Here is a 15,198-nt window from a genome sequence, read left to right on the forward strand (position 1 = left end):
TTGACTGACATCAAAACAAAACAAAAAACCCGCAGAGTGAGGGAAGGCACGGGCGGGGCTGTGGCGGGCAAGAGAGGTGGCAGGAAAATCCAACGCACGGCGCCTATGCAAATACTCGTGTGAGGCAGAAGAGAGGCTCCGCCCGGCTAGAAGTTCCAAGCATGCGCAGTAGCGGCTCCTGCACCTCTAAGGATCCGCCTCTTTCCCCTTTCTCAGCTTCGCTTTCACCCCGGGAGGCCCGCTGTATGAGATGGAGGGCGGGCTAAAGGCGGGACGAGACCCGATTGAGCGCAGTTGTGACCAATCACCTTGCGGAATATTCGGCCTATAGCGAAGGAGAAGCTCAGAACAAAAAGAAGGCCCCACCCCCGCTGACGGAGAAAACCTATGAAACCCGGGCGGAGGCGTGTGGAGTTGGGTAGAAAGCGAAATCACGCCTCTTCAGTCAGCCACGCCCTTTATTCTTGCTCAGCCTCGCCACAGAGAGCAAATCCGATTGGCTGGGCGACAACCTCAAAGGGCGGGGCTGTACACGTTCACTATGGGAATAAGGTAGCGGTTGGGGGGGCAGATGGGCGGGGATAGGCTGTCCTAGGTAAGGTGGTAAAGGCCAATAACTCTTCAGGCTGCCTCTCCTCGAAAAGTCATCTTCTCGCGAACCTTTAAAATGCCTTCCTCCCCAGGCACCTCAAGGGACTAGAACGGAGTGCTTCATTTCTCTTTTTCCTCCTTGCCAAAGTCCCGTTTGCCACCATGGGGATGTACCAAGTGAGACTGAGTAGGGGGAGCGAGTGGTGATGGACGCGCCAGGTTACTGGCCGCTGCTCACCTAGGCGCTAGCAAACTTCTGCCAAGATCGGAACTGAGTACTAAACAGCCTCCACACTTCTCCCTGGTGCCGTCCCCGGCCTGGCGCCGCATCCCCCTGTGGGCTCGCGATGGCCGCGTCCCCTCCCGCTGCGGACGGGTCCTTTGGTACAGGCAGTCCGAGGTGAGTCCCCTCCTTTCTACTTCACCCTTCCGAGCGCCTGCGTGCGCATGCGCGGAGCGCGGCGCGCGCGGCGGTTGGGCCGTTGGCTGTTCGGCCCTGGGATCCGCCGCCACTCCGCGATCAGCCGGCTCTGAGCCGCGAGCCGCCGTGAGCACTCGGATTCGAGCCGGCGCCAACGAGCCCGGGGGCATCGCCCGCAGCGGCCAAGCTCATGGCCGGCTGAGCGGGACGCCGCCTCCGCCTCAGCCACCGCCGCCGCCGCCGCCTCCTCCTCCTCAGCCGGCGGCGGCCCGGGCCCAGCAACCATGGCTGAAGACTACTGGGACGGGCGCCTGCGGCGAACAGGAGGAGAAGGAGGTCGCGCGGCCTCATCCCGGGCCGCCGCCCCAGGCGCCGCCGCGCCGGCCCCGCGGCTCTGAGGTTGCTCGCGCGCCCCCGCCGGTGAGCGCGTCCCCGAGGCGTGGGGGCTGCCCCTCCTCCTTCAGAACCCACCCCGGGCGGTGCCCAGGGGTCTGGGCTGCCGGGCTGGCAGGTGCCCCCACCCCCGGCGAATTTCCCAGAATGCACCGGGGCGGGGGTCATTTGGGGCCTCCCTGACCTTGGCCCCGCCCTGGGCCGGTCCTGGGAGCTGGGGTGGGAAGTGCTGTGGGTGCTAATGGGGAGCAGGGGAAATCAAAGGACCAAAGGGTGGGGAAATGGGTGACAATGGGGTGAAAGACTTGGGGGGTTTGCTAATGGGGGTCGGAGCATGTGGCAGTAAGCCTCATGCCAATAAGCCGTGTAAGGTTCAAGGCCCCGTGTGTGCTTGTGGAAGGAGGGCGGGGTGCGGAGCGGGTGAGGGACCCGAGGGTGTATAACGGGGGATGTCGAGGAAGTTCCAAGACATGCTCATAGGGGTTATGTCCGCGGAGAGGCCCGGTGTGTGTTCATGGGGGACAGGGTGGCACAGGTACCAGAACGTGTGCTGATGGGGTCAGGGCTCTGAGGCCTGGCGTGTGGCAGTGAGGCCCGGGATGCTGTTAATGCTGCGTGTCTGTCCCTGGGGCCTGCGGTGTGTGAGAATGCAGTGTGTGCTTTTGGAGGGCAGGTAGTTAAAGGACTCGAGTGAGGCGTGTCTGCCAGTGAGGGTCATGGCTGTAGAGAGTGTATGCCTGTGGCCTCGAAGGTCTAGGTAGTTTGGGACCCAGTATATGCTAATGAGGGCAGAGTGGAGGAAGATCCTGAGGGTATCTAATGGAGGAAGAACTGTGGAAGACCTGAGCCTGGCCTAAGGGAGATGCAAATTGTGTGTCTGCCTGGGCCCAGGAAGGGGTGGTGGGGAAGGAAGTGTTTTAGCACCGTCAGAGGCTCAGTGGATGAAGAGTCAAGGTGATGTGAGGTGTGAGTGTGTCCATGGACACAGGGAATGAGAGTCTCGAGGGCACACTAGGAAGGAGCAGGGTAATATAAGTAGTTCTGGTGGTTGCTAATGTGGGTTTAGAGCCATAGAGGCTCTTCAATGTGTGCCATTGGGAGAGTCAGCTGTGTAAAGTCTGGAATATGCTAATAAGCATCAGAACCTTGCAAAGATTGTGCCCTTGTGTCCGCGGAGGACCAGAGTATGTTGAGGTTCCAGGGGGTGCTACTTGGGGGTAGGGCTGCAGAGGGAATCTAGTGTGTAATAAGGGGGATCAGGGCTTTCATGAAGGGATCCAAGTGTAACCAACAGGGATTATATCTGTGGAGGGGTCGGAGCAGAGAGCAATAGAGGACAGGAATGTGTGATGATCTCGGTGTGCTAAAGTGGATTACAGCTAGGGAGGGCTGAAGTGTGTGCTAATGGGAGTCAGGGCTGAATGGAGACCTGTGTGCACTAATGAGGGTCAGGCCATGGTAGAACAGTGTGTTCTTGTGTCCCTGGGGAATAGGGCTGAGTAAGGGTTCAGAGTGTACTAACGGGGAGGCAGGACTGTGTGAGGCCCAGCGTGCGCTAATAGAAATGAGGCCTGAGTGAAGACTCAGTTTGTGCTGACCAAGGGGACAGGACAGTAGAAGGACTGGAATGTGTGTTAATGATGGTCATAGCTGTGAAGGGGCCTGAGTGTGGGTAACACTGGCTAGAGATCTTTCTGTAAGGTTCACTTTATGTTAACAGCATTCAGAGCAGCATGAAGAAAGTCCAGTGAGTGCTAATGTGGGTCAGCTATAGAGTACCCCAAGTGCATGTTAATAGAGGTCAGAATCATGTAAGGGGAACAATATGTTAATGTGGGGAGTCAGTGCTATGGAGAAGGTAAGAAGAAGCTAGGCCAGGGAGGGGCCCAAGAATGTGGTGGCAAGAGTTACTCAGAGGAGGCTGAGTGTGTGCTGACAGAGTTCAGGGCGGTATGTTATGTGTTAGGGCTTTGAATGCTGATGGGTATATGAGATAATAGCAGGTAAGATGTAGTGAGGCCTCCTTGAGGGTCTAGCGTGTATTAATGGGGATCAGGACATAGAGTGCGATGACCAGGTCCTTAGTGGTTGGTGTGGTGAGTATCCTTGAGTATGAGAGTAGTCTGAGGATGGGTGTATGTCTTTGGGGATCAGGAAGGGTCAGGCAGGACATGTGCCCTTTTTGGGGTGAGGTTTTATGTCCAGTTTCTTGCTGCCTCCTTCACTTTTTTGAAATCTAAAAAGCTCAATCAACTGAAATGATATTTAAAAGTTTCCTTGAGTATAAATGTTCACTTATCTCTGTTCACAGGGGCTTGCCTGAGCCCCCCCCATCCCCCTTTCTGGGAGTGTCATGTGATATACAGATTTTACACCCCATCTTCCTAAAATCCCAAGAAACTGAACTCCAGAGCATGTCCAGCCCTTGGGGTTTCCAGTTAGAGGTCATGGACCCATGGCTCCTCCTGGCTCCCTCCCCATCCTCCATTCAGCCCTACTTCCAGTCTCCCCCAGCCCCTCCCCTACTCCCTGTCGCAACATGCAAAGCAACTGGGTATCTGTGCCATATGGGGACACAAGGTTGTCTTTGGGAGCTGGCCATGCTTTACCTTCCTCGCCTTAGGCCCAGTATTCAGCCTCCCACGTCAGGATGTTTTGTCATTATCCTGGGTTCTCCATGGATGGACCTCATCCTGTATCTGAGGTCTTTCTGCTAGGGTGGCCCCTACCCCTCCTGGGGATAGTGAGTTCAGCCAGGTGGGGGTGGGAACTGCTGGGGGAAGCACCTGATTTCAAGGTAGCAGATGACCCATTTCTCTCCTCAAATCCAGCCCCAGCCTCATCCTCGACCTCCTATCTAGCTCTACTTCCCTTGGGCCCGGGGCCATCTTAGGCCCTGCTGTGAGTCCAGATGGTTCCTGGGCCAGGTCTTTCCCCCTCCTTGCTGGCCCAGAGCCCAAGAGGAAGCAGAAGATGGCTGGCCTAAGCCTTTTGGTGGCCCCATTCCCTTCAGCAATCCATCTAGGTCATCTTCCTGTCGATGCCAGCATCCCTGGGCTACCTTGTTTAGGGTTGTTCAATGAATAGCAGGGACTCATCACCTCAGCAGAGGTTGGTCCTAGGCCCTCAGCCCCCTGATTCACTTATTTCTGCCATAAGCACTTTTTGAGCATCTACTCTGTGTCAGTCACTATTCCAGGTCCTCAGGACATAGCCGTGACCTAAACACAGAAATCTACCCTGGCGGAGCTGATCTTCTAGTTGTGGCGGTGAGGAGATAGACAGTAAAGACTAAAGAAACAAATAAGTAGGTGGTGTCATTTCTGAGGAGGTAATGAGTGCTGGGGGGATAACTGGCAAGGTAAGGGAGCTCGGGATGGTTGAGATTTTAAATAGGGTTATTCATGGAGGCCTCATGAAAAGGTGACTTTTGAGCAATGGCCTGAAGGGAGAGGGGAGTGAGCCATTTCGAAATTTAGGGGAAGGGTGTTCCAAGGTACCAAGAACAGCCAGTGTGAAGGCCCCGAGGTAGGATTCTGCTGGGTGTGGTTGCAGAACAGCAAGTAAGAATGGTGGCAGGGCGGTTGGGGGGGTGGTGGGCAGAGAGGTAATAGGGCCAAATGAGGTAAAGAAAGACCTGTGGGCCACACTGAGGACTGGGGTGTGTATTTGGGGTGATGGGAAACGTAGTACATTCTTGAGTAGAGGAGAAATGTGACCTGGCTTGTAAAAGTCTAGATTGGACCCTAGGGGTCCTAACCTGATCAAACCTTTCTGGCAGCCCTGAGAACAGCTGGTATACACTGAGATCCCCCCCTCCACACAATCCCACCCAGTGGGTGGGTCTGGGCAGGACACCCTGACACAGACTCCCCCCCCCACCCACCTGGGTAGATGAATGGGATGATGCAGTGGTTGTCATGACGATGAGTGCTAGAGAAGTCAGGAGGAGGGTCCCTGTGGCCACAGGGAATAATCTGCCTTGGCCTTTGAGGGTGGTGCCAGGGGAACTATGCCACTCTATGGGCGTGCTCGAGGCCATGTCACCCATCCTTCAATTCTGGGCACACGCCCTGGCCGACCCATGGCTGGGCCCATCACTGCAGCTGTACCTGAGAAGATCTGCTATGGAGCCTTCTGCTCCTGCAGTGGGGCTTTTCCCCTAGAGGCCAACAATCCATCGTTTGGGCCCTTGCCCTCAATCAGCCACCTAAATCTGAGAACTCAGGTGGGCTACTTAGGAGCAGGGTCCCAGTGGAGTTGGCTCTGTGGGTGGGCAGGTACTTACAAAGATCCCCGTCCATGTTGGGTTTCCAGAAATCCTGAGTGGCTCTGGGGTCCATATTGGTTGAGTGAGCACTGACAAGTCCATGTCAGTGCCCCCTGCTAGACTGTGGGCTTTAGGGGACCCATGGTGATCAAGCAAATGCTAATATGAGACCCATTTCCATCCTTGTCCCTTGCTCAGATCGCCATGGATCGGATGAAGAAGATCAAACGGCAGCTGTCAATGACACTCCGAGGTGGCCGAGGCATAGACAAGACCAATGGTGCCCCTGAGCAGATAGGCCTGGATGAGAGTGGTGGTGGTGGCGGCAGTGACCCTGGAGAGGCCCCCACACGTGCTGCTCCTGGGGAACTTCGTTCTGCACGGGGCCCACTCAGCTCTGCACCAGGTGGGTCCACTGGCTACCCCCTCTCCCATATGACCCCAGGCTGCTTCCCAGGTGTTGCCTCGTGGCCACATTCCTCATTTTCCTCTCAATTTTCTGCCCTTTCTCTGCCCCCCATGTGCTCTCTTCTCCGCCTTCCTTCCCATCTTCTCTCAACACCCTCGGTCTATCTGTCCATCTGCGCTCCTCTCCTTGCCTTTCTGCCCAGGCCCCGTTGTAGGGGGGCACAGGGTGCCTCGCCTGTCACAGTTGCCCCAAGGCTCCCTCTGCCCTTCTGCCCTCTGTGATGGCCTCCTCAGGCCTCTGGTACCTGCCTGCCCTGGGCCTGCCTTCCCAGGACCCTTGGCTTCCCCTGCCACCACCTAACTACCAGCTCTGAGCTCAGCTTTCCCTTGGAAGGAAAGGTTCCACCAGGTGACTTTTGCCTCCCCACCCCCCAGTTCAACCTGTCCTAGATGGACCTGAGCTTCCCTGGGCCCTATCACCCTCTCCCCGAGGGACTCCAGGTTTCCTCTGGGGGCCATGTGCACACGTGTGATGATGGAATATGTCTCATGGGGGAGGGGGTGTCCTGTGGTTTCTGACCCCACCTGGCCTGCCCTACCCCTCTCCCTGCCACCAGAGATTGTGCACGAGGACTTGAAGATGGGGTCTGATGGGGAGAGTGACCAGGCTTCAGCCACTTCCTCGGATGAGGTGCAGTCTCCAGTGAGAGTGCGCATGCGCAACCATCCCCCACGCAAGATCTCCACTGAGGTGCTTGACCCAGTCTGGATGGTGGAGGAGCTGGAAAAGGGGGTTGGACCTGGGGAGGTGGAACTCATGATCCTGTTTCTCTCTCGCCTTACCTGCTAGGACATCAACAAGCGCCTATCGCTACCAGCTGACATCCGGCTGCCTGAGGGCTACCTGGAGAAGCTGACCCTCAATAGCCCCATCTTTGACAAGCCCCTCAGCCGCCGCCTCCGTCGTGTCAGCCTAGTAAGCACCTTGTGTTCCTGTTCTCTCCTTTTTCTCCTCCTCTCCCAGACCCTTCTGAACTTGCTTCAACCTGCCTCATTTGTCCCACAGTCTGAGATTGGCTTTGGGAAACTGGAGACCTACATTAAGCTGGACAAGCTGGGCGAGGTGAGAGGCAGCTAGGAGGCCCATGGTGGGGATGAAGGTCAGTGGGAACTCCTGGAATCTCATAGCACCTCTCCTGTCACACTTCCTCACATTCCAGGGTACCTATGCCACCGTCTACAAAGGCAAAAGCAAGCTCACAGACAACCTTGTGGCACTCAAGGAGATCAGACTGGAACATGAAGAGGGGGCACCCTGCACCGCCATCCGGGAAGGTACACACCCCCATCCCATCTGCCCCAGGCTTCCCCAACTCACCCCTGGTGCACACACTCCATAATGAGAACAAAGACTGGTTCTGGGACCCCCTGCAAAACACTCTGGCTTTCATGCCTGTTACCCACATATCCAGGTAATAATCAGGGTAACCAGGAATCTGTTCCCATTTGGATAAAAGGTGGATGAATTGCAAACCAGGGTTTGGTTCCGAGAACACCCCTGGAAGTGCTCACCAATTTATTTACTGTAACAATTTCTAGTCAGAATATCACATGGAATGAATTTGAATTGCACTGAAATTGAGTGTGCAAATTCAATTTCACATGATGCTGCAGGCCTGTGTACTGAGGGTTGGAGCCAGGCCCCTTCCCAGAAACCAAAAACAGGTTGTGAAAATCTAGTGTCACATGAGCCTGGGGCTGCAATCCCAGGTTCTTGCTCCATACTCTCCTCTGAGTCTTGTTTTCCACATCTGCAACATGGGGAGACAACTTGCATGAGGTGGGTTAGAGCTGGTGGCTCCGAGGCATTACCTTGAACTGTCTGGAGAAAGAAAAAAAACCTGGGCTTGTCCCTTTCTAGTCCTTGTCCTCACCTCTGTCCTGAGGGTAGGACCCTGACTCTTCCCGTCCCACTCCCATGCTTCCTGCAGTGTCCCTGCTCAAGGACCTCAAACATGCCAACATCGTTACGCTACATGACATTATCCACACGGAGAAGTCCCTCACCCTTGTCTTTGAGTACCTGGTAAGGCTGGGTGGCACTGGGTCCCGGGGGGAGGTGGGGAGAAGGCCAGGAGCCGTAGGAAGTAACCCTCATTCCTGTACCACCTCTTCTTTCCTCAGGACAAGGACCTGAAGCAGTACCTGGATGACTGTGGGAACATCATCAACATGCACAACGTGAAAGTGGGTGTGGGGCAGGAAGCAGGGGCACAAGGGGGCCCCCACTCACCCACTCCAACCCACAAATCTCCCAGAAATGGACTTTTCCCTTTGGCTTTTTTTGCTAGGAGCCCTTGGAGGGCACTGGGACCCTGTCCTCTATTGTGTGACAAGGCTCTGGGCCTGGTGTCTGTGTTTGGGAGGGGAGCAGTGCCTGCTGGGGGTCGGGCTAGTGGATAGTCTTTGATCTCTGCCTGCCATTCCTGGGTCCCCAGCTGTTCCTGTTCCAGCTGCTCCGTGGCCTGGCCTACTGCCACCGGCAGAAGGTGCTACACCGAGACCTCAAGCCCCAGAACCTGCTCATCAACGAGAGAGGAGAGCTCAAGCTGGCTGACTTTGGTACCACTGGCCTCCCCCTTCTTCTCATTGGCTCACCAGCCTCCTACTTTCCCATGACCACTTAGTCTCACTTCCCTTCAGCCTTCCCAGATTTTGCCTAGGACACCCTCAGTCTCAACTGCACTCTCCCCCAGACTTTGCCCATGACCCCCTCACTCTAGCTGTCCTTTGTCTGATTTCCAGGCCTGGCCCGGGCCAAGTCAATCCCAACAAAGACATACTCCAATGAGGTGGTGACACTGTGGTACCGGCCCCCTGACATCCTGCTCGGGTCCACGGACTACTCCACTCAGATTGACATGTGGTAAGGACAGGTGGAAGTGTGGCAGGGGCCACGTGGTAAAGGGGGTGGCTTGGTCACAACAGCCACCCAGTCAGCTGCCTCTCTATTCACTGTGCCCTCCCTGCCCAGGGGTGTGGGCTGCATCTTCTATGAGATGGCCACAGGCCGGCCCCTCTTCCCGGGCTCCACGGTGGAGGAACAGCTACACTTCATCTTCCGCATCTTAGGTGAGGAGGCATGGGCCCTAGACGCTGTGGAGACACAGAGAGGACCTGTGAGATGTTTGGGGTAACTCCTCTTCCCTACTAGGAACCCCAACTGAGGAGACGTGGCCAGGCATCCTGTCCAACGAGGAGTTCAAGACATACAACTACCCCAAGTACCGAGCCGAGGCCCTTTTGAGCCATGCACCCCGGTGAGGCTGGTGGGTGGGTGGACGTTAGGGGCCAGAGTGTCCAAACTCATTTTAAAGCAGGTCTCTTTGTCCTTGTGGCAGACTTGATAGCGATGGGGCCGACCTCCTCACCAAGCTGTTGCAGGTGAGACCACCTTGGGTCAGCCTTGGGGGTATGGGATTCCAGGTGTGGGGAAACAGGGACCTCCCCCCCCCTCAAACCAGGGGCAGGGTCTGAGGTGGGCAGAGAGACCTACTCGTTGAAGATAATCAATACTATCCCCCTCCCCCCACCCCCATTCAGTTTGAGGGTCGAAATCGGATCTCCGCAGAAGATGCCATGAAACATCCATTCTTCCTTAGTTTGGGGGAGCGGATCCACAAACTTCCTGACAGTGAGTGGAGCTGGGGAATGGACCAGCCAGTGTGGGGACTGGGAAGCAGAACTGCTGGGGCCAGCTGGCGGGTTGTGTAGGATTCTGGCTATGCTACTCTAAGTGGGGGGACATCTTGTTCACAGGTGTGATGGGTTGTATTTGTTATGAAAACATTTTTTAGTTTTCAGTTCCTTTTACCTTTCATGAAAAATTTAAAACATACATAAAAATATATGCAATAGCATTTTACCTTTTTTAAAGTAAACATTTCCTTACATGTGCTAAAAAATGCACAAATCATAAGTATACTATACAATGAATTTTCATAAATGAAACGTATCCTTGTAACTAGCACAAAAGTCAAGAAACAATGTTAAAAGCTCCCCACCCCCAGCTCCCTTGCATCTCCTTCAGTTATTCCCAGCCCCTCCCCAAAGGGTGACCACTGTTTTGACCTCTAACAGCAAGGATAAGTTTTTTTCTGTCCTTGTATTTTATAGAAATAGAATCACATGTGATGTTCTCTTTTTCTATCTGGCTTTTAAAAACTTTTTAATATGGATATTTTCAAATATATATGTATTTATATATTAGTCAAAATAATATGATGAGTCCCTAAGTACTCCAATAAATCATCAATCCGTGGTCAATCTGGTTTTATCTATATTCTCTCTGATTATTTTGAATCACATCCAATCTCAGACATCATAGCATTCATCCCTAAATAATTTCAGCATATACCTATAAAAGATTTTTTTAAAAACAAATTATCAAACCTACAAAAAACATTTGCTCACTCTCCCTATCTCCCCACTGGATTAATACATAAAGCAAACCCCAAACACCACCCATCACCTAGACTTAACCAGTGGTAACTGCAATACCATAATCCACTTGACAAAATTAATAATGATTTCTTTGTGTCATGTAATAGTCCGTATTTTATCTTCCCTGGTTGTAGCTTGTTTGTATATGGAATTGTTTGACAGATGAAGGTCAAGCCTCTCAGAGAAGAGGCAGCGTTTTCTAATTCTTCCAGTGGGGTCATATGGGGCTGGTCCTGAATGACCTCATGGGTCATCCCCCACTTCTATGTCTCCCCCATCTGTAGCTACTTCCATATTTGCACTAAAGGAGATTCAGCTACAAAAGGAGGCCAGCCTTCGGTCTTCGTCGATGCCTGACTCAGGTAGGTACAGCCCCTTGTCTTCCTCCCCACCCTACCCACCTACCTGCTTACCCACCAACAGCCGTCTGCTCTGCTTTCCCCCACAGGCAGGCCAGCTTTCCGCGTGGTGGACACCGAATTCTAAGCCACAGACCGAGGCCCCAGCAGGCAGCGGCTGGAGGGATGCCACACCCCTCACAGGGCAGCCCCCAACTACATCTTCCCTGCTTACTCTGCCTACCTGCCTGAGCCATGTTCACCTGCCCACTTGTCCCTTGCTGCCTGTCCAAACACCCGACCATTGGCCTGTCAACCCACCCATTGGCCTGTCTGCTGGGTGCTAACAAAGCTCTCATCACTCCTTCACTTGGTCTGTCTGTCTGTCTGTCTCTATCTTGGTAGTTGCCGGTGGACAGCATGGCCGTGCCAGCCTCCCACACTGAGGCCAGGCCTACCCCTCATCATACCATCCCCCAGGACCACTACCCCACGGCCAGCCAGGGGTCCAGAGCTAGCTCAGGCTGGGAATCTCGACTCAGACAAGATGGTGACAATGCCTTGAGTCTGAGGCATCCCCTGCCTGCTTTCCTGCCTGCCCCACCTGCCTCATATTGTGTGGGCCTTTTTTTGTTTGTTTCATTCATTGTTTTTTTTTTTAATTATTTTAAATGAGGTTTTCATTTTTTTAAATGCAATATCTCTGTATACAGATTGGCTGGGCCCCACCCCCTGCGTGTGGCCCTCCCACAGTATTTTGTGCAATGAAGCCCTGCTCCCAGCCTTTCAGAGACAGGGACACAGCCCCTATTTGGAACCCTGATCATCACCAGACCCTGGGATCGGCTATGGGAAAGCATGCCATGGCCACTCGCCTTCCTACCCCCGCCTGCCATCCTTAGCTGCAGGAGGATCTGGGGACTACCAGAGACTCTGGGAAATGGACAAGGTGGGGGGCCCCACTCTTTCTCTCCTGCAGTCCCATAGCTGGGGCCTCCTTCCTTCTCAGGGTCTCCCCAGCTCAGCCCTCTTGCTCCCATCCCACTAGGTGCTGTTGGGTAGGGGCCCTGCCAGGAACTGACCAGCTCAGCAAGGAGCCATACTGTGCATATGTGCACAAGCAGGGTTGGGGGAGGGGGTTGTGAGGGGTTGTGCCCAGGTGTTGCCCCCTATCTCCTGGGGAGGGTGAGCAGGGCAGGGACAGTCTCCAGGGTCAGTCCCTGGATGGGTGGTTACCTCCCCTTCCTCCACCCTAAGCCCTGGGGCCTGAAATGGGGTGGGAGGGCAGGGGTGGGAGCCCTCCTAGTGGGTTTGGGGGGTTGGGTTCCTGAATGCACCATAATCGCTGTATGAAATATTAAAAAGTCTAAAGTGAAAAGCCTGCTTGCAAATCCCTGTAGGGGTGGAGGGTGGCCAAGCTGGAGTGATTACTGGGACCTTGGAGAATTCATACCTGATCACCACTGTCTAGGAAAACACTGGGAGTGGACCAGGGACACGTCACAACTATGAAAAAGGCATCTAAGGTATTGCACATGTAACAGTAGAACATGGAGTTGAAGCAGGTAGGGCAGGCTGAATGGTGTTGATGGGCTGAGAAGCAGAAAGGGGAGTTAGATTTGCCCAGGAATGTGAGAAAGCCTGATAAGAGGGTGGAGACAGGGGAGTGGAGAGATGATGTCTGAAAGACACTGGAAGGCCCAATAGAACCATCGATGGGAAGATGAGGCAAAGGCCCTGTATGACCACTACAGCATCGGACTAGGAAACCATGAAGAGGAAGGAATCTTGACAGTAAAGGGTAGATTGTGGACCACTGAGTAGGTAGAGAAATCCTTAACCTGGAAATTTCAATTATTAGTGTCCAGGAAGTAATAGAAACCATGGGCATGGGTGAGAGAGTTTGCAAGAGGCCAGGGATCAATGACACAACCTAGGATTTGCTCTCAGGTATGAGGATAGTTGAGACTTTTATTTCCTTTGTCCTGTGAGTTCCAGCCCCAGTCCCACCATCTTAGGCAAAGCCAAGGATTGTTTTGCAAGCAGAAGAGGTGGGGTGAGCAGGGCCAGGCAAATACTGCAAGTAATGGCAAGCCTAATTAAGTGGCCGTTTACTAAAGCCCAGTGGTGGGGGCCCATGGACTTCTAATCACTCTACTGTGTTTTGTTTGTTTTTTGAGATAGTCTCTGTCGCCCAGGCTGGAATGTAGTGGCACAATCTCGGCACACTGCAACCTTTGCCTCCTGGGTTCAAGGGATTCTCCTGCCTCAGCCTCTGAGTAGCTGGGATTACAGGCATGCGCCACCACACCCAGCTAATTTTTGTATTTTTAGTAAAGATGGGGTTTCACCATATTGACCAGGTTGGTCTCGATCTCCTGACCTTGTGATCCGCCCGCCTCGGCCTCCCAAAGTGCTGGGATTACAGGCTTGAGCCACCAAGCCCAGCCTCTACTGTATCTTTGTAAGCACTTTAGTGATGTTTCAGCTTGCAGCTTCATGGTGCCATGATGACTGCCATGTCCCCAGAGGTGGAAAAGCAAGCAGGGAAAACAAAACACCTTCCTTACCTGCCTGTTTTCTTTTAACGGCTGGAACTTCCACAAGCTCCTCAGCAGACTTCCGGTGCCGTTTCTTGGCTAGAATCAGATGACATGGCCACTTCTGGCAGCAACGGAGGATGGGAAAAGGAGGGCCTTGCAAAGGGGGACAGGATTGCCAGGGTGGATTTAAAAGGATTAGACTTCACCCAACTGCTCTGGGAAGTGGTAGGGTCACTGGTGTGGGCAGAGGTTGGCCTCTGGAAGGTGAAAAAACGGTCTAGGGCTGGAGGTCTCTTGGATTTACCTGGCTGCCCAGATAAATGGGGAGGGGGAGTCTGCAGAGGTATAATGGGGAGAATCAATTCAGAGAATCTGACAAGATTCAACTGGGCTTAAAGAGCAGCTATCTGCCATGTGTCTGACTCAACTCAAATGCCACTTTCTTTGGGGACCCTTAAGTGAAAGGGCTGCTCCCTTACCTCACCCAGCGCTTACAAAACTGACCCCTCATCTATGCCAGGTCTGGGCTGGGGGCTGGAATCAGAGTAATAAAGACACAATCCCTGCCCCGCAGAGGTTAACTGAAAATAGGTAAATTACGAGATTGTGAGGGGGAAGGGAGGTTCGAAATTAAAGTCATCACCAACAGGGCTGGCAGCCCTGGCAGAGAAAAGAATAGCATAGCCTAGTGCAGTGGTCCTCAATCAGAGACATTTTTCCCCCAAAGGACATTTGGTAATGTCTGGAAACACTTGGTTGTCCTGAGGGGTACTACTTGGTATCTAGTAGGTAGAGGCCAGGGATGCTGCTACACATCCTGCAATGCCCACAACAAAGAAATGACAGTGCTGAGGTTGAGAGACCCTGGCCTAGTGCAAGACTTCTCAAACTCTGGGCCTCGGGATTCCTTTATGTTCTTAAAAGTTTAAGACATTCAAAAGAGTTCTTGTTTATGTCATATAGCCTCTGGATTCAGAAGCCTCTAGATAATTACACTGTACACCCCTGAGAGAATGAGAGTGAAAAAGTATTGTGAAAATAGTTTTCATTTTGTGAACCCCCAAGAGGAGTTTTGGACCGGTAGACAGGCTGGGACCACACGGTTGGAGAATGTTTGACCTGGTGTTTAAGGTCACAGCTCTGGAACGAGATTTCTCAAGTTTAAACTGCAGCTCCATCACTTATTAGCTGAGGGACATTTCTGGTACTCAGCGTCCAGTTGTTACCCATGGGTGATAAGGACAGTACCTGCTGCCTGAGGCTACTATTTTAGTCCAACAAAGCACTTAAACTGGGCGGACAGCTAGTTTAGTTATGATTGCTATGACTCCAACAAACATAGGGCCTGGGGCTAACTTGCCTTCAACACCTTGTCTAGTGAATAAATCTAGTTCAGGAAGAGAAACAATGACCCGCAGGCCTAGGTGGGTCTCTGGAGGTGGAAACCTCTTTTGCATTGGGTTTTGATGGTTAAGGGTAGTACAATGAAGGGCATTCTGATCAGGCTAACAAACGCTGCTCCCAGGGTAGGAGTCCTCGCCCACCTCGGGAACCTCAGCCTCCACTTTCCATGCCACCTGTGCCCTAACTCTACAGGGCGTTGGAACCCCACAAGGCACTTTTGTCTTTCTTGGTTCCCACTGAAGATTTTACCCCACCTAACCCTTCGACGCGTCTGTGCGCGGGGCCATTTCCAATATGGCAGTAGCCCCGCGACTGTTTGGGGGGCTC

General features: G+C 53.4%; 1 protein-coding gene across 8 annotated transcripts; it reads left to right on the top strand.

The window, feature by feature from the left end:
- Positions 1-541: 541 nt before the first annotated feature.
- CDK16 (cyclin dependent kinase 16) lies at positions 542-12,302 on the top strand. 8 transcript variants are annotated; one of them, XM_065537760.2, is made up of 17 exons: positions 1,037-1,432; positions 4,593-4,712; positions 5,874-6,081; positions 6,701-6,834; positions 6,934-7,059; positions 7,150-7,206; positions 7,304-7,418; positions 8,075-8,169; positions 8,268-8,330; positions 8,582-8,705; positions 8,889-9,009; positions 9,118-9,215; positions 9,298-9,403; positions 9,464-9,527; positions 9,687-9,777; positions 10,871-10,948; positions 11,035-12,302. In XM_065537760.2, exons 3-17 carry the CDS (start codon positions 5,880-5,882, stop codon positions 11,070-11,072), a joined length of 1,512 nt encoding a protein of 503 aa, XP_065393832.1. In that variant the 5' UTR covers positions 1,037-1,432; positions 4,593-4,712; positions 5,874-5,879; the 3' UTR covers positions 11,073-12,302. The 8 variants fall into 8 exon arrangements, with proteins under 8 accessions (XP_005593473.1, XP_065393833.1, XP_065393832.1 ...); XM_074029946.1 differs by having other exon boundaries at positions 9,485-9,527; XM_015443704.4 differs by having other exon boundaries at positions 4,593-4,674.
- Positions 12,303-15,198: the final 2,896 nt, after the last annotated feature.

The sequence above is a fragment of the Macaca fascicularis genome, chromosome X (genome assembly GCF_037993035.2).
Source record: "Macaca fascicularis isolate 582-1 chromosome X, T2T-MFA8v1.1".
Lineage (NCBI taxonomy): Eukaryota > Metazoa > Chordata > Mammalia > Primates > Cercopithecidae > Macaca > Macaca fascicularis.